A 20122-nucleotide genomic window follows, 5' to 3' on the forward strand; every position below is an offset into this window, starting at 1 on the left:
TATGGGAACAGAATATGGTCACTGTCCAGATATTGTGATTAGACTGTCTCTCCAATCTACATTCCCAAGCAAGTAAGTAGATTTATTGCAGAAAATATTTTTTTTAAAAGATATACATTTTCTAACAGACAACACCCAGATATCTTATGCTTTATATATATTAGTCCCAAGGTTTGATCCTGGGTGTCAAGTCTCTAACAGCATAGTGCAACCCAGGAAAAGAAATTCACTGTGAGTCAATAACTAGGGTTATTGTCAAGGCTGTAAAAAGTTAATATGCAGAATTTTGGAAGCTGAATAAGCCAAAACTCTACCACACATTTATTAGTGAATTCATTGAGGCAAGGTCTCTGAAAGCTATTTGAACTTTTTTTCTCAGAATGCAAGATTAAAGGGCTAAACATACTTTTTCCAGATAATCCTGAAATTTGATCCTGAAATATTCGATCCTGAAATATCCATCTTCTTGTCATGAATGTTTTGAGAGATTCCTATTTCTTACCTAGCTTCAGATTTAGCTGAAGATCGCTAGTACGCTGGGTCTCTTCCTCCCACATTTTCATACCAGCAGTTGTGTGGCTACCCATTTCCTGTATACTAGTTTCTGCCCTGGGGTGTCCACAGGGAGCAGGTGAAAAAAGTCAAGAAGGTGGCCACAATCACCCAGTAAACCATGGCCTTGCCCATGTAAATCATGGCTTACTGTAAACACTGACATATTTCCAAGTCCAAAGCTACTTTATTGAAGATTTTTAGTAGTGTAGTTCTATAGCTTAAAAGAGAATTCTTGGTATAACATTACACTGGAGACTTTTGATTTCTAATTCCCTCTGGTCAGCTGTTTAAGAATTAGGTAGGTTGGAAGCTGCAATTTGGGTATGTGCTAGATCCAGGTTCAAAAAGGATCATATACCTATGTTATGTGAATGCTGCTCAGCCAGGTTTTTTTTTTTTTTTTCCCTACCCTAAGTTGCCATAGGACTCTTATTTTCCATACATTTGGCAGGAGCAAAAATGACTATAAAACATTTCATAAGAAGCCAGGGAAAATATTAAATGGAGAAAGAAAATTTGACTCCAACTCTAATAGAAATCTATGTGTACTGAATCTACTTAGCCTTCTCTATAGAAACTTTATGTCACTTTTGATACAGGGGTAATTTTCAGGTGCTATATTTATGCACTTGCTTGACATCAGTGTTATTTTTAAATTCCCAGAGATTTTGAATCTGTTTTTCTCTTTCTTGAATATGTAAATGTATTCCTCAAACTTAAAAGTTGAAGCTGCAACCACTAGCTATGAAAAATCAGTTCCTTCCTTCCTTCTTTCCTTCCTTCCCAGTTATCTAGAGTTCTCTGTGGTCACCATATTAATGTTCCTCCTTATCTTATTTCTATTCAGGTGCGTAAGCAAAGTGTAACATCCTTAGATAGCCACAGATAATGTGACTAATTAAACTATAAAAGCCAAATAAATATTAGGAGATGTCTTCTCATTTTAATATATACTTTTCATAATAAAAAAGATTGTCCATTGGTATCAAGCCCTGAAATAAAGTTTATTGGAAGGTAAGGTTACCCAACTTATAACTTAGATCAGTTTACTCCCAATGTTGTGTCCTCCTACCATGTTGTACTAGAACTCCCACAGTATTAACAAGCATATTAGGCTAAAGATGGAGTTGAAACTTGTATACCTGGAAGGCACCAAGAAAGATTGGCTTAGAATAATTTATAATATTTAAAGTACTAAAAAAGAACATGCAGTAGTTGTAACAATGTTCTCTCGCTTTCCTTACTACAGTTCTGTAAAGCTATTCAGGAAATCCTGAGATTTATTTTTTTTTTCCAGTCTTCCAGCTGAAAAAGCTTCACATAATTAATAGCAAAACAAAAATATATCAGTCAAACATCCAAGTCCCAAAATAAGCCCAATAGCAGCAAACCTGATTTACAGGGAAGTATCAAAAGACCATCATGTGACATGAAGCAACTCTTTTCCTGTTAAATATAATAATAAAGTGCACCAGCTATTATTTTAAGTAAACCTACCCCAATCAAGTTCCCCCCAGATGTTTTAGATCACAATTAGGTTTTTTTTTTTCCTTCATACAGTTAGAAACCTTTCACAACCCTAAGGAATTGGGGGGAAAGTGTTTCCCAAATCCTATTGTGCTCCCTCATAATATCATTACAGCAACGCGCCTCCCTTAATTGGTATTTCTCAATTAAGGACACCAACTTTCCATAGAATGAAAACCATCACCCAGAGTGGTGTCTTTAGAGCAGTGGAAGCAAGGTCCACTAATGTCCCTCTTGCATCTCCAATGTTCTAATTGCTAACAGGGAAGGGAGAACATGTAGCATGTTGCTAGTGAAATTCTTTCCATACGTTCTAACTGCAGTGGCAATTTTTTTTCTGTGTGATGTGTTGCATCTATGTGTGTTTGCATTTCTGCTCTCTCCCTGTATTACATCTCTGTGTCCTTGTGTGTACTGGGTCATGTGACTCAGATGTACAATAGAGGGTTGCTCGGAAAAGAGCCCACAATATTGCCCAACTGTCTCTCTGAAAGGGATGAATTGGAGGGATTTTTTCTGGAATGTGTTTTTCCACAGTCCCCAGCTGAATCTGATCAATTTTCAAACTTCCTTCAGCCAAGTTTCTCTCCCCACATCAAATGTGGTCCTGTTCAGAGCATTATCATGCTGATGAACAAAATCCTGAATTCCTTTACTTAATCTCTTCCCCACATTCTGTTGTGATGAAAAGAATTCCCACCTGAGCTGCACTGAGGGAGCAGTATTTAGCACTGAATATTCCATGAAATCTCCTCCCTAATTTCAGCTCATTTGGATTACTCTGTCAATCACAAATTCTTTTCTGATCTGAAAATAACAGCTATCCTTCTCAAAGACCACTTTTGCTTCTTAGAAATTTCAGAGATGGGGGTGCAATGAACAGAGTACAGAATAGGGAAGAATCTTGTCTAATTAAAAGCTCTTCTGATTTCTTTACAATCATTACATGGTTTTTCATCTGATTTCAATACGTTTTAACTTTTCCTGCTTACAGCTATGACAGCCAACTTAAAAAAATCATTGTTTACATTATGCAAAGGAGAAAAAGTTACTTCAAGGCCCATTTCACATTCATATGTTTTCAATATCTGTTTATTGAGCATTGATGAAAAACAGTCAGTCTAGAAACATTTGCGGTAACCATTTCATGGCTACTCAAGTCTATATTTTTACACTACATCATAGTTCAAACAACTTAACACAATGCCATTTAAAACAAAGCTAGTCATTTTGATGTTATACAATTAGGCATACAAAAATAATTCTACGTTTAGAAAATAAATCATTTCTCAATAAATTACAATTTACTTTTTTTAAAAAAAAGTTCACGTAAAATAGAAAACAATACGAAAAAGTTCTAAAACAGCAAGGTTTTCATTCCTGAATTATGGAAAACCTTTTGGCATCCTAGGAAATTATTCGGTTTCAGATAGACCAATATTTTTATAATGGTCATTGACCAGGATTCCACAAAGCATAAAAGAATTGGCAATCGTATGTATGTATGTATATAAAATGATCAATACGTGGCTGATGTTGGCTGGGCTTGGAAGCTAAATTGGATGAGTTCAGATTAGTACATGGAATGAAACCACCAGGGAAATGCAGCACTTGGACTTCCCAGAAGAACACAAGGCAAACAGTTACTAAGGCTTGTTTCCAAACAGCTTGCAAGCCTCTGCACATTTGCTTAGGAATGAGTGCTCCCTGGATCCACTGGTTGGCAAGTAGCAACAGTCACAGCCTTTTCTGTAGTAATACCTCACACCTGAGTTATCATATTCAAAGCATCACTACATACGTCACACCAATCCTTGGAGGAACCATTTTGGCAGTCAAACTCTGTTCTGCATTCAAGAAAATTGAATAACTGTTTTGATTAACTGTTAAAGCTTCTTGCTTTGCTTTTTCATTATTTCTATATTTCAGCTAGTAATTTTATTGAAATCAGTTTTGCATTCTGCTACACATTTTTAACAGTTAAGACGACACATCATATGAAGGAGTGATATATTAATACTCTTCAATGATTATTCAAAGGCATTGCAGACAAGGCACAGCTTTCAACTATTAACATCCACAAATTACATCTGAATTCAGGCATTTAATATTGTGAGCAAAAATTATAACAAAAACAACAAAACCAAAGCCCTTTTCATGGATTCTTTACTACTGGATTGAAGTTCTCTGCCCTGAGTTTTCCAGTGTCATCATTGTTACTGCAGTGCTTATAGTATAAAAGAACCATTGATCAATATCACAACATTTTTTGTTTTGGAAGAGATTGCTGTGAAATAACTGTAACTTGGTTTGGAGATATCTTGTATTCCTGGCCAGAGCCTTGTGGAGGTGAAGGTAGTGGAGTTTCTGGAGTTGCTGGAAAAGAATTTGAAAAGAAATTATCAATAATCAAATCAAGGCTGTGCTAGCAGTGTGAAGTGGGAGTGGAAGCAATAACCAGCATTGACTGAACTGAATTACAAATGGCCACAACTTTTATTTGTTACACTCACACGGTTTAGCGTAGCATAGAACTAGGATCCAATAATTAAGTGACCTAACTGTTCCACCAGGCCAGCTGCAATAACATTGCAAGAATCTTAGTTCCACCCTAGGGCAAATTGCTAAGCAAAAGGCTATCCCGCAATCTGGATGTTTGCAAATGGCACAGTCACAGCAGGAGCCCAGAACGTAAAGCACAGATGGAAAAGAGGTGATTCTGGGACCAACAGGGGATTCCTATGCAATAAACTTGTTCACATTTCTTCTGTATGCACGAGAGAGAGGGAGAGAATTTTAGAAACAGAAGGGCCATGGGGAAGGGGCAAGACAGAAGGGCTGTTTCTGCCCGTTTTTGGCTCAGGCCCTATCATGCGTTAGCTTCTCATGGCCCTTAACAGATTAGCCCTGAGGAAATACACTCTCAGCCTAAAAAAGATTGCCCATCCTGACATTAAGTAGCACTCCAAGATATCTTAGTGGGATCCTCAACTCATAATCACCCAGCGTTTCAGCATCTGTTGTAATACTGTGTGGATATGATGATGAGCCAGATGAAACGATCCAAATGAATATCACTGTCTAACTGACTAGATGTTGATTCTAATGACTCTAATGATTCAGGACCTAGCCAAGGACCTAAGAGTAACAGAAGTATCACTGTAAAATGTATGCTGTTCCAAGTAGGATTGTCTTTTGCAAAATTAGTGGTATCAAATCCAGTAATCTTAAAATTTCTAAATATTTTGTGAATTCTATGGTATTGCACCAAGAGCTCCAATTACACTTGGCACGACAGCTGATGGTTATATTTCATCCATCTGTTTTTCATCAATTCAACCATCACTGAATATGGCCACAAGAACGAACCACATTTTCTTTTCTTTAACAGGAATGCCTAATCTATTATGTTCTGTGTTTGTATCAATTTGAATATTGAAATCCAACAACATTTTGAATTTGAAATCACACAAAATAATAAGATGAAGATGATGACCTGATGAATCCTGGAACACTATGCAAAAACAATAGTCTTTTATAAAAATGGAAAAAAATAAAACCCTATTAAAATCGGACAATAAAACAATGGGAGTACAATTTAAATCAGAATTTGGTAGACTAAAATACTGCCATATTGCTATTGTTGAAAGCAATTATTAATCAAATAAAAATTCTCTATTCATACAAGATAATGAACTTGGAAGGTAGCTGGAGATGATAACATTACAATGACATCTATTTGGCATTTTTCCCCCTGATTAAGAAATAGAGATCTGTTTCTAAATAATTTCTGGACCAACTGGCATAAAAAGATTCCTTCCTCCTACATGACATGACACAAGTACATGTAGAATTATGGAATACGAATTCCTTGAGATTACTGACAAAAATAAGAGCGTTAATTAATTAAATGAAGTTATTTAGTTAATTATTTAATAATTAATTAACTAACTACATTGATAGCCAAATGATCCATTGTTAATCAACTTACCTATCTGTTCTGTATGAACTGGAGCAGTTACTGAACTTATAAGCAGGGTTTGCCCAGTAACTGGATCCTGAGCTAGATGAGGATGGATTGGGTGGAGATTAGTAGCATCATTAAATGTACCTGCAACAGGGTCACCAAACAAGTATCAGTTCAAGTGAATGGGTTGATACAATCCAAAATATGCTTCTCTAATCGAAAAGAAATTCAGCATCCCATTTTTTGGCACACAGGTAAAGATAAAAATCAATGTATGTTAGCTGTAGCATTAGCTAAACATGAAAGCACGGTTACTCAGATGATCAGTGTTGTTCATGAAAAGCAGTTTTCAGCAGGCAAGTTGTTGTCAAAAGTCTGATTGGTCTCACTTTTCAATGTTTGGCTGGGAAAATATTCCTGTGATTTTACACTAATCATGTTGTAGTTTGCAAAAAGAATACAATTAATAAAATAGCCTGTAAAATTCCTTGATATGGAAGTTCATAAACTTATCAGCTTGGAGGAGTTTTAACCCTATGTACTGACATCAAAATGAAGTTGTGTCCCATGTTTAAACACAACTTGGATCCAAATATTAGAACCCATCATATTATACACATGAACTATGTTGCATCATATTATACGTATGAACTATGTTGCACTGATTCCAACCATTGGCCCATCTAGAACAATACTATTTACTACAGAATCAGTCACTCCATTATGATTTCTGTCCAATCATAATAAATGTGAGCATAATTAAATCAATATACCCACCTCCAAGCAACATTTCCTGAAGTAAACTGTCAATTTTAACCATACCAAACAATTTTACAAATTGTATTTGCTCAATCATTTGCCAGGTGATACTCTGGACTGTAGGCAGAAGCAACAGGAGTTCTCCAAAGCGACCCCTGGAGTCATACTGGCGGTCATTGATGTAATCTTCCAAACTGATTTGAACTTGAAATCTCATGTTCCTGATCATCATTGGATTACTCAGTCCTTTTGCATCTTCAGATAACACAGAAAAGTTACATAAATATGCAACACATAACTGGGGAAATTAGTTGAATCATAATTATCCTACTGACTCTCCTGTAATTAATCTATTGGCTCAAAGAAGTTAAGAGTAAGGAAGTGTTATAGACAGAACACAGCAATCCTTTCACCATAATAAATGGGAATTTATTATTTACCATAATAAATCATCCCAACTAGATGGGAGTTAGCATGCCATGCAAACCTGCTAAGATAGTTAACTAACCTTCACAATTAATCAGATGGGGATAGTTTTAGCCCTGAACAACCCTGGGGCAGTTTGGAGCTAAACTAGTTCCTTCCAGTGATCCATGTCATACAAGCTATTTATTAATATATTTAACGTGTATTGCACAATATATTTAATGTGTTCTGAATAAAAAAAAAATGAAGTCTCAAAGAGACCTGGAAAAAACTAGGATCTAGGACTCTGTTACCTGCTTTTGTTTTTAATTTTTTGGCCCTCTCATTCTGGGGGTGCTAAAAAAGAGACAGAAAGGGGTAGGGGGAAAAGACCTCCCGATCCTGACTTCATGATGGTACCAGCCCTGATGGTTTCACCATGGATTTTTCATTAATTTGTTTCTATTTTTTAAAGAAGACAGAAAATGACAGTTTCCCAACCCCCTTTATAGTAAGTAGGGAGGACTGAAAAAAATAGTCAACACATAAAGGATCCAGTTATCCTAGTCTATGTGATGACATCACATAGAGTCTGTTAATTAAAGAAACTAGATCAGCTATGTTGTACAAACTCAGCAATGTTTGTGTCTGGAAAGAAATCCTTTCATCTTGACAGCATAATGTGATTATGCATGGCAAAGAAAATGAACCTTGCACATGCTTAGAAGCACTTTCCTAATTTAAGATTTTCAGTATTATTTCTATCACAGAAAATATTCCAAGTTTAAACCATGTTGTTGTTGCAAATTAAGCCCTGACTCTTTCTGGAATAAAATAGCAGAAAGTAGGAGACAATTGAGATCATCTGCACTTGCCTAGGATACCAGTAGGATGAACACTGAATCTGGAGAATTGGTCTTGAACAACCCAGGGCTAGAGGCAATAACTATGTTACTCAGATAAAATCTGTAGAGAGGCAACAGATCAGCTCCCAAATCCAGCCAAGAGAGGGAACCTTAAGGTCTTACCCACAGGCATATAAGGGCAAATTATGTTGCTTGCTCTCCGCCAATTTCAAGAGGTGCCTTGTATTTTGGTTAGACTTTTCTTTAGGACTTGGTGACACACCTAAAGCAGGGTTGTCACAAAAGCTTTTCATTTCTCAGCTGGCACAAGGATTAAAGTTTCATTGAAAAGCCAAAATATCCATTCTAAATCTGGTGTTGTCCTGGTATGTTGAATTCATAATTCCCAGTCAGTATGTGATGTTTCAAAATAAGTTAAAATAAAATCCTTTGAGACCCAACCATACAAATACCTAGAAGACAAACCCTGGTCGCACAAAGTCCTGTAACATCTCTGCTATCTTTAGAAAGAACCATTTTTATTACATTTGGAAAGGAAATTCTGAAATATACCTGGATCAAAAAAAACAATTGCTTTTAGACATGCGTATTCATTATCATCGATCTGAATTTCCTGAAATGGTCGTATTAGCTCATCCAGGATCCGGTTTGCTACTTTGCTAATCTCAGTTTCAGAACTGTTGCGATGGATAACAAAATCATTACCTTCAGAAATAAAATCAGGTCAAAATTATTAATGATATCTGTAGCCTAAAACTACAAAGCTGGGTTCTATTTTTTTTTCCTGCAGTGCATTTCTGCAGATGAATAATCATTTTTCAATACACATCACTGTTTTTTCCACATGTTATATGCCAGCAATAATCTGCTTCACTATATAAACATGCAATTGTACATATATTATTTCACTTCATAATTGTGTACTTATCTAAATATTTATATTTGTGAAAGCAAATCTGGGTAAAGTAGATTTCCTATATATAGAACAACTGAAAGGCCAAACACTGTGCAAACTCACGTCCTGTTGCAGACTTCCCAAAAGCATCTGGCTAGCCACTCTGAAGAACAAACTCCTACATGTTGCATTTGCCTGTGGTCAGTTGCTGAAGGTTGTGATTATAAGTTTAGGGCTGGGCATAAGATGTTACCTACTGATGGTAGAAACCCTTTCACCTTTCAGTTAAGTACAGGGGGCGGGGAGGGGAGGGGAGGGGAGCAGAGCTCTTGTCTGAACCAGTTCCAGAAGGGCCATTTGAACATTTTATCCCCAAGGAGTATCTCCAAAAGCAGAGAAAAGGAATAAGGCAGAGGTTATGCAAACCATATGCAATGGATTGGGAAATGAGCCAAAATGTTTTCTTCTGCCAATCATGAGGAGAAATAAATCCCTCATTTCAAGGGTCATGCTTGTGGGAAAAGCGAACAGGTCCAGAAGCAACAATATTTTGGGTGGTTTTCTCTAAGTAAAATCTCCCTTCAAGTAATCACAAGAAGAAGAGTGAATCAACCACCTCATCTGCAAAATAAAATTTATAAGGTATGGTAACAATAGGAGATTCTGCTTTACTTTTAAAAGTAAGGACAATTCTTCTTTAATGCAAGAGAACAGTCCTGCCTCAGGAAGATTTAGTGAAAAACCCTCTTGTGTTATGTACACCTAATTCTGGATCCAAATTAATGCACTGAAAGCTGAAGTCCTATGTATACTTCTCAGTAAATATAGTTAGGGTTGTGTTAATAAAAAACCAAAATAAATATAACCTAACCTAAAAGAATGGTGTCTTTGTAAGCCATAGACCTTTTTGCTGCTCCAAGTAAAAGATGTTCTCCAGCATGTGCTCTTAACAGGGCAACCTTGGATATAAAAATGCACATAAAACTTCAGCACAAAATGTACATAAAATGTTAAAACAGAATATTAAAGGAAATCAAAACTGAATTAAAATAATCTGAATTATAGCTGTTCCTACTATGTTTAAGGCCTTCTCCTTTCCCTGACCTCCAGAAAAAGCAGTGAAGACATGAGGCTTCTGCTTCAGAATTATATTGAAAATTTACCTTTTCTTTTAAAAAATCCACTTTCCTGATAATTTGTTTCCCACTCCTGAACATGTTTGATACCTAAAGATCTCATGAAAAGCAGGCAATGACACTGGGTTCATATCACCTTAAGTGACAGCTTGCTTAATCATGGATGAAATAATGATAGCTAGATTCATACAACTTGCTAAGCTTCATGAAGCCCATAAAACCTTGGATGTGGCCCTCAGAGACTTCCCAAACTCACCACCAAATAGCCATTTTCTTCCTCTGTAATGAGTGAGGAAACAGTGGAGGGCATCCATACTGTATATATGCCTATTGAGATGTAAGCCCTATTCAATTCAACATGGTTTATTCATGGCTAAGTGAACACCAAATAACAGCCTGAATAGTCTTGGACCAGAAGAGGAAAATTATTAAAAATATTGAATACAGTCAGATTAACTTATCTTTTAGAAACAGGATACAGTCAATTAATTAATTAATGTTAAATTGAAATTAATTTAAATTTGGTCTTCTTTAATCTGCCCCACCATCAGTCAGTGCATCCCTGCCTTCATTTATGGTTTACAAATTGCAATGGCTGTGAACAATAGTTTGTTCACACCAACAAACAACCCACATTATGACATAGTGCACTATCTGAATTCAACTATTTTCCCCCTTGCTCTCCTGAGATTTAATGTAGTCAGTCCTCCTGTACACACTAGGTTCATGCTCCCAATTCTTCTTTGCAAAGGAAGTAATCTGGGGTTTTCTCCATAGAGTGAAAACTAGATGCCAGTTTGACACATAGCTTACAACTATGTGTATTTCCCCATAATTCTTTTTTCTCTGCATGGCAGAAAGAGGGCACGGGGGTCAAAGGGTCAAAAGGAACATCAGAAAAAGATGTTTCTAATTCTTAACATGCTTAAGAATTTCTTTTAACTTTTTCTTCAGGATATTTTGAAAGTACTTTTTTGTTGGGGGTTTGGACTGTTGGTCATACAGCTGTATTGTTTTTTCCAGCACTTTGAAGCCTTCCCAGTTGTCACATACCAATTTGAAAATAATAGGAATTCCATATGATTCCTTTCTTTGTGGTTTCACTGAAGCGTGGGAAGCCAGAAGGCTGCAGTCTATTAGATAATTATAGAATGAAAGATAGAACTTTCATAAACACTCTTTGGCCATCTTGTAATTGAGAATTTTACCTAAATTATATTCTCTTTTGAAAACAAGTTCAAAATCCAATTTCCTTTCATCAAATTCTTATCATAAAGTAAAATATTTTTTTTTCTGCAATGAAGCAGTAGACTTTCCAAAATCATGCTTTTTTCAGGAATCATACTTTGCCTTGAGTTCCTACTTGCTGACAATGTTTTTGCAAATATATTGGCTCCATCCTATGTAGCAGGGAATTCTGGAAACTGATCCTGCTTGACATTCCCCCAGGCTGAATGCTACCATACTTCTTTCTCAGATTATATAACCAGTTATCCATTCATCTAAGCTTAAGGATCCTAGGTTTGGTTTAAAAACATAGAATGATATTCTCTCCAAACTGAGAGGCTTACACCTTGCAACTATTAACAAGTGCTTTAATTATTTCGTACCTGATCATCCAGCTGTAGTTCACAGAAAGCTGGAATATATTTTGCCCATTCTACAAGAACCAAGAGCTGTTGCTTCATAGATTCACAGATATCACTAATGCCCGCAACTTTCTTAACACTGATGTCAGTAGTGCCAATGTTTAGACTTGAAAGAGGAATCTGGGTGACAGAAAGACTCAAACTGATTATAGATTCAAATAGCTATACCAGTCTTGATGATAGTTTATAATTTTAGATATGTTTTTCAAATGTTAATATCTTTGTTACTCAAGAATTCAACAGAAATAGAAAGAAAAATAAGCCATACATATACCCTAGAGAGAGTAATCATAGCTCATATATTTATTATTTATTTAATGTGCTTCCATACCATTCCCTATATATTGCACTTAAAGTACTTTATTGTTATTAAACACAATCATAAAAACAATAAATTAGAACAATATAAATAATTCATTAAAAAGATAAGGGGAAATAATATAAAAGAAAATAGAATGATTCCTCCAATACTTGTACTGATAAAGCTTGAGTGAAGTGATATCTATTTATTGATGAATTTATAAAGTGCTCCAGTCAACCAATTCTAAAGACGTACAAAAGCAATATCTGTGGCCAGTGTAACAATAAAACAGAAAAATACAGAAAAATAAAATAAGACAAATACAATAAATAATTCCAGTTAACAATTACTATTAATCATAGGAAAAACAATGACAATTTCTTGGCACTGGGAGCTCCACAACACTCAATGTGTATTCCAAGGCGCTGGTAATGACCTATAAAGCACCACATGGCATGGGACCAGGGTATTTGAGGGACTGCCTCTCCCCAGTTGCTGTATATCTACCTGTCCCATCAGATCTAGCAGGAAAGGCATGTTACAGATCCCATCTATTAAGGAATGCCATCTGACAGGATACAGGAAAAGAGGTGTATACTGTTGTGTTTATTTTTTACTGTTTCTGTTATTTTAACTGTTGTGAGCCACCCAGAATCACACTTGTAAGATGGGCAGCTATACAAATTCAATCAATCAATCAATCAATCAATCAATCAATCAGAAGTTGTCATAAGGATTTCCAGAATGGGAAAATATTCTAGAGTACAGACTCAATCACAGAGCAAGCCCACTCTATCAGTCTGGACACATACAGCAGCCAGTGCAGTTGCTCCAACAGAGGTACTAGGTTGCATGGCTAAGAGCATGTTCAGTTACTTGGCCACGGCATTCTTCACCAGCTGCAATTTTCAGGCCAGGTATAAAGCCAACCATCACAGGAGGAATTACAGTAATCTAAATGTGAGGTTAACAGCACATGAAAAATGTTAAGTATCCCTAATCAGGGGGATTAGGGGACGCAGTGGCGGAGCAGCTTCATGACGCTGAAAGTTGCCGGCCAGAAATGGTCAACACTTCAGCGGTTCGAGCCCAGCTCCGTGCAGCAGAGTGAGCTCCTACTTCCTCCCCAGCTCCTGCCAACCCAGCAGCTCGAAAACTTACGTGAGTAGATAAATGGGTACTCTCACCCCGGTGGGAGGAAAAATGCTGGTGGCGCTTGCATGGGAGATGGGACCAAGTTGCTGGTAACGCGGAAGCCGTGCACGCCCGAAAAAGGCGCGAAGCAACGGAAACCCCACCTCCTGCGCTCGCCAGCTGGGCTCTGCTCTAGGAAGGAGGCAATGGCAAACCACTTCCAAAACACCTTGCCTTGAAAACTGCAGGGACTCGTCCAGGCAGTCACCACAGAATCGGTAATGATTGAGTGCAGATAAAAAAAAGAAAAAAAATCAGGGAAGGCTGTAGTCACTGTACCAGCCAAAGTTGACAACAGACACTCCTGACTACAGAGGTCACTGAAGCCTCCCATGACAGTGATAACACTAGGAGAACACCCTAAAATTACAAACTTATTCTAAGGCAAGGTTAGCCCACAGATTCCCCAACTGCTGTATCCAGAACCCCATCACCCACAATACCAGCCCTTCAAAGTGCTGGACTTTTAGATCCAGATGCTAAATGGGACTTCTGCATGTGCATGGTACATATTCACAGAGCCCTTCCACCAGTTCAAAGCAGCCGTCCGAACCAAGTTGGCTTACTTCAACACTTTGATCCAGTGTATTGAGGCAACATGTATCAATTTTCAATCTCCCTCCCGTGGACTGAGATACTGCCTGCACAGGCCTACATATTAACTCTGTTTCCACAGTGGGTCATCCATTAGGGTGTTTTTTGAAGACAGAGGGCCTCCAAGAACATCTTCAGCTGCACAGGAGATACCTATCCCTGCAGTGTTTGTATGCAGTGCAATAGAGGCTTAGAACCAGCTAAAAAAAAGCTGTGGAAGATAAAAGACCTGATGACATTGGGAGTCAAAGCTAAAGCAATTTCAAAGGAAAAAAATTAGAAGAAAGACGTGATAAATGTCTGTTGGTTCAGACACAGAGAAAAAGAGCAAGGAAAAGAAACATACATAAAAGTATTTTGTCTCCTGAAATATATGAAGATTTTTTGTATATATATGGTATGGTTTTGTATATCATATCATACAACTTTCACGGTAATATAGTTTTCAACAATAGAGCAAAAGTAGGTCCTGCAGTCCTTGACATTCTTCTGACATCTCCAGGCATCCTCTGAGTGGTTGGAGAAACATTTAATAAGAACTCCTTACAGATTATACCTGATGGTGATAATGCTATCCTCCTTACCTGAATCATGCAGTTAACTATTTTGAATGTGAAAAGTGCATTGAGTATTATTACAAAATAAGCCAAATAAAATTAAAATTCTCTTCAGAGAGCCTTCCTGTCTTATTTTATTATTACAAATGCAAAAAGAATAGATATGGTTATAAATGATGGACTCAGAGAGTATTCAAGAGGTCGAGGTGACTCTTTAGGCACTGATAGTGGATTATTATACCTGACGAGAAAGTACTTCAGCCCGGGACAGTGTGCTAATAGAAGGAAGAGCACTGCCGTCAGAGATGCTTCGTCTGGTACTTATTCGGTCCCGTTCGTTTTGAACAGCTGGAGGACGAGAAGAAGCGGAAAAAGAAGAAAACACAAGCTATTCATATTTGGTTGCATGCACACAATTGCACTGAATTATGTTTCAAGTGGTATTGAGAAGTTATGTGAACTAAGGTGGTCTTATCCATATTTGGCCATTTTAACCTTTTATCATGGCAATTGTGATCTATATGTTGTTCCTAAACTACTAATTTCTGCTTAGAGCAACACTATCTTGACAAGAAACTGTGTTTTGTGTGTGTGTGCTTTGAAAAAATTGGGTGTGCATCTGTGTGTGTGTGTGCACGCCAAGAAAACTGCAGGGATTTGCCCATATAGTTGCCAGAAGCTAAGACTGACTCAGAGGCATATACATACACACACACACGCACACAAATGAAAGCTAGTTTGTCTTAGTGGCCGATGGATTCATACGACAGGATAAGCATGCTGACTCAGAAAACACTAAAGTAAACTGACAAATATGTTGATGAAGAAATGAAAGGCAGTGATTGTGCATTGCATTAGTGATAGAATTAGCAATTATGCTTTTTAATTAATCTATTGGTTATGGATTTGGGGGGAGTGATTTTTTAAAAAATATTTTTAAGGTAACTATGTCATACCAAAGGAGAGATTCAGAGGAATATTAGCACATAAGGAAACATTTTTCTACTAGTATTTGTTGGGAAGCAGTTAACAATGTCATGGCCTATGGGGAGAGACTTTAACTTCCCGTATTTGGGCACCAAAGTTGATCTTTTTCTCCTACAATAGGTTAAAATCTGCCCTATCCATACATTTCAAATTGGAGGACAATTTTTCCCCTCCACCCAATGCTCTTTCTGCCTTTTGTCTGTGCCCTTTGCATTCTTGGGGACAACCAAAGAAACCATCCTGCACTTAGAATGCAATTTTTTTAACACACACACACACACACACGCACACACACATTACCAACGCCAGGAGGCCCCAGGGAAACTAAGACACTGCCCAGGATTTTCTTTCATCTGTTTTCATGTTTCTAAGGGGTACCTTACTACCTGCCTGCAAACAGAAATATACTTGTTGGGACATGAGAGAATTTAGTTGTGGCACCTAATTATATTCCAATATTCCAATAAAAATTCACCTAGCTCTTTTTTTCAACATATAAGAGTATTTGATTCTGATGGATATTTCTTAAAGTTTTTAGTGACACATTTTTAAGCTGCTTTGGTATGGCTATCATAATGTGGATACTTTCACTCTGGTTCTTATTTATAACTATTATTTGAGTTTAATGTTGAAAATATACAAAAAAGTCTAATGGCTCATGTAAATATTTTTTTATTGTAGAACTCCAAAGATGTTTGCATTGTAATCATAGAACACTGAAACACAGACTGAAATATTAAGAAGCCAGTAAACAAGCTGCCATAGCATTTAAAAGCCTAGCCTGGGTTAACCAAACATGTTGAGCAAAAAATGTGGTTTTGTAGGTCATCAAATTGATACTGATTCTATGAATCCTGACCCTTGCATAATCAGTATAGAACTATCTGGTACAAGGCAAAAGAGGGCCGTTGCACCTTTAATAATGGCATAGAAGACAAAATTTCATGCAATGACAAATTGTGCTTGCTGAAACACATCTTCTACACGACAATCAGAGATGCAAGAACACTGTATCTGTATTTCTAGGCACACACACAAAAGAAAGGTATCAGCAGACATTCCAAAATTCTTCAGAGAAAAGAAATAGTAAAGAGCAAGAAAACTAAAATGCACCCCTTCTCCCTGCAAAAAACCCTGAGTATATCAAAAGAAAGCTGGCTACCTTTTTTGAAGCAGGGAGGGGGGAATGGATAACTGGAATAAATTATTGTGGAATCCTACATGATAATGGGTAGAACATGGTGTGTGGAAAAATGGAAGCATGCTGTCACCCAAGAGTTGAAAAAAGTCTGAGATACAGATTGTACACAGGGTAATCATTCCAATTTCACCATTTATAACAGGCAGATTTTTGTACCATTGCACAATCTAGCTTAACTAAACATGTGTATCCAAAGAAATGCATGGTGACACTACAGGAAATTACATTTTTCTCAAACTATTTTTAAAGCATTTGTTTAAATTGAGAGTCTACAACATAATGGAGGCTTCTCCCTAGGAGAAAGCTGGTAAGGTGGCAATTTCTTCCTCCCTTTACATTCCTCAAGGCCATCAGACTCCTTTCCCCAAAGAGATCCTAGACTCTTTACAGCAAAGAGGAGAAAGACTTGGCATAAGTTTCATTCACTCTTTTGCTACGGGATCATTTCATTTTGTGGACTTCAACTCTATGCACTTCATGAACTCCATGGACTTCACTTCTGTATTCCACTATAGCATTTCAGGAGACACAATCATATAAAAGTATACAGAAAGAGAATGGCACAGTAAAACAACCAATAGCAAGGGGTGTCCATTAAAAAGAATAAATAAGGCTAGCACTCAAGAAGTTTATGCATAAGGTCATATCAAGGACAGAAAAGCATAGTTCCAATCAACATATCTTTTTAGTGCACGCAGAACCTCATCACTTTCTGGACAAGCAGCGGTTGTATTTCCAGTTATCCATTTGTGATTTTTAGTGAAGCAATCTGCATCCATGAAGTTGCAAACAGCACCAATGCTTCAATAAAAAATGTGTTCAGCTTACTATATAGAGCTCGCAGTTTATATGAAGAATGAACACACTTTATGGTGAAGACACACTAGATTCTTAGCCAAGGACATTCTCTGATGGGCCTTTTATTAAGGTCATAATAAGAAATGTCATGCAGTGATAAACACTAAGTGATAAATGATCATGTAGACATGAATCAAGAATGATGTCCCAGCTTTTTTAAACTGGAGAAATGCTATCTTTTCCATTCCTTAACTCAGCACCTGAACAACAACATGCAGTTAAAAGCTTTAAATATAAAATTATACCAGAGAGATCATCACCTAACTGTTTTGATTTGCCAAGCTAACTATGGGGAGGAAAAAGTAATTTTAAAAAAGCTGAAAAGTTTCTCAGAAATACTTAGCTTGCACATAATTCATCTTGAAGGTGTTGCTCTGTGTGTGTGTGCATGTATGACAAAATTGTATTTGTAGCACAAAGTACTGATAAAATATGAAAACCTGGGAGGGATATAAAAGACAAACATAGACGTTCACTGGTGTAATTCTTCATGGCCAGGTAGGTTTTTCTTCCCTAAATTACTTCAGTTTTCTATGCTTCTTCATATCACAGCATGAGCAAGGTTCCAAATTAGCTTTCAGTCAGGAAGGATAGGTAAGACCATGATGGGCAAAGAGGGAAAAGATGAGGAACAGTACAGTCACAGGCAAGTCAAGAAACCACTAAGAGGATCCCACGCCTGAAGTTTTAGGAAGATTAGATCTGATACAGGCATAGTACAGCTGCCAGGAGAATCAGACCCTGATGATCAATAAATAAAGACTGCAAAGATGTGGTCAAGAGACAGTTTGGAAGACTGTCTTGATTATCTTCCATTATACAAACCTGCGAGTCCTCTTTAAGAAAACAATAATGTTGCAATCCTATACCTCAGCCTTTCCACCACGTGGTACTCCTCAGATGTCTAAGCAATGTATATTCTGGCTGGGGATGATGGAAGTGATGATCCGACACAACTGGATGGGATAGATTAGGCAAGGTGACTCTGCATATTTACTGGCAGAGTGGTAGTATGAGTCTTTTTGCTCAACAGAACTTATTTGCAAAGGATTCACTACACAAAATTAAACCATAAAGTATTGCTACCTTCGTTGGCTCTCATGAGCCATCTCAGAGGAAACTAAACTAGTCAACTAAACAGTTTTCTGTGAATCATCTGAAACTGAGCTGACAACATTTCTATTTTGAATATGTCAGCGACAATTGAAAAAGAAACTTAAATGTTATTCCTCTTATTCTACTAATGGTTTGGCATTGCTATGTCATTTGGATTTGAAAACAAACCACTATGTAACTTTTCCAAACAGAATTCAGAACAGATGGGATTTTTTTTTTGTTTGTTTATGATGTAAATGTATAAGCTTCCTCCTTATCCAAAATGTTCCTCAACTCAATTACTAATGGGGTTAAATTTTAGACTTGTATACAAAGAGCAGCTGGCATGTATAGTCATCCCTTTCCTCCCTCCCGCAAATTTTGTTTGTTTGTTTACTTAATGAAAAACAGGCTCTGTGGCTACAACTGCTGAACCAGTTTCCTCTAGCTTCTTTTGCTATTAAGAAAAAAAAAAAAAAGACAGAAGAGCCTCATAGCGTCGCTTTATGAGTTGGGTGGCCTTATGCGTTGAATGACTGAGTGAACTCTTTTCCCCATTGGCTGTAAAGCAGCGGAATTAACAATATGCTTCAGCCCGGTGGGAATGGGGGTGTCAGATGACGTTAAGTAGCCTTTCTGCCTGCCAGTCTTCCCAGTTGCAACTTCAGAGGCTCTTTTTAATTACTTTAAGGCAAGTCTATTGGAGAAAAGAGACATTCAGGATGCAGTTCACTGTCAAGCCTAGATTGTCCTTCAGTATCAAAAGTGACTATCAGTACAATAATACCTCAAGTGATTTTTCCGAGAATTAAAAAAAAAAAAATCCACAGAAATATTTAGCAAACTGGGTGAAAATAGAGAAGGAGTCATGGTTACTTTTCAAAACTTACAAGATGATCAAGGGATCATTTATAGATGTGCTTAATCTTTAAGGATCCTGGCACACTAACAGCAGCATCAGATTCTTGACAAAGAGATTTCTGCCATCCCCCAGTATTTTCTGGAATGACCGGGTGATGCTGTAATGTTGCATGGTCAGAAGGTGAGCCCCAGGGAGGAAAACTGTGATCTGTGAGCAGCCGTCTGAGGCTGCTATAAGAACACCAGTCTATGTAATATCTTGTTGTGTTCCTTTCCTCAACAGAATAAATTCAGCCATTCTTTTTTTTGAGAAAACGTTTAAGTAAATATTCAGAAATATTATTAGCCTGAGGACTAAGCCTCTGAGGCTCCAGTGATCCACTCTATGGCCATAGAGTGGATCTTGAACCTCATAGGCCTACTTTGAATTTACTTTCTTGTATGTACTAAAATAAAAAGAGAATCCAGTAAAACATATGTTTTACGTGTCTAAATAAAATATTTACTACTAGTAGTACTACTAAACTACATAGTTCTCTTCCATCTATAAGATTCTCAATCCACCATACAATATATTAGTTTTATTATTCACATCTTATTAATAATAAAATATCATAATTCATAACCATCACTGACAAATTATTATCATAACTGTTCGCAATTTACATGTGAAAAGCTGAGGCTAGAAGAACATGCCACACTAACATTCACCTGA

At 37.0% G+C, this 20122-nt stretch overlaps 1 protein-coding gene across 4 annotated transcripts in view; it reads right to left on the reverse strand.

The window, feature by feature from the left end:
* Positions 1-3156: 3156 nt before the first annotated feature.
* HNF4G (hepatocyte nuclear factor 4 gamma) overlaps positions 3157-20122 on the reverse strand; it is an 86897-nt gene continuing 69931 nt past the window's right edge. For all 4 annotated transcript variants that reach the window (XM_088149219.1, XM_088149218.1, XM_025165552.2 and 1 more), the window contains exons 4-10: positions 14647-14753; positions 11721-11879; positions 9846-9933; positions 8632-8784; positions 6827-7063; positions 6074-6193; positions 3157-4458 (exon numbers count right to left, since the gene is read on the reverse strand). In XM_088149219.1, coding sequence (XP_088005345.1) covers positions 4340-4458; positions 6074-6193; positions 6827-7063; positions 8632-8784; positions 9846-9933; positions 11721-11879; positions 14647-14753 — 983 coding nt within the window. In that variant the 3' untranslated portion in view covers positions 3157-4339. The remainder of the gene's footprint in view (positions 4459-6073; positions 6194-6826; positions 7064-8631; positions 8785-9845; positions 9934-11720; positions 11880-14646; positions 14754-20122) is intronic.

The sequence above is a fragment of the Python bivittatus genome, unplaced genomic scaffold (assembly GCF_059951505.1).
Source record: "Python bivittatus isolate LINGU-HERP-01145 unplaced genomic scaffold, Pbiv_v1 ctg000590_np1212, whole genome shotgun sequence".
Lineage (NCBI taxonomy): Eukaryota > Metazoa > Chordata > Lepidosauria > Squamata > Pythonidae > Python > Python bivittatus.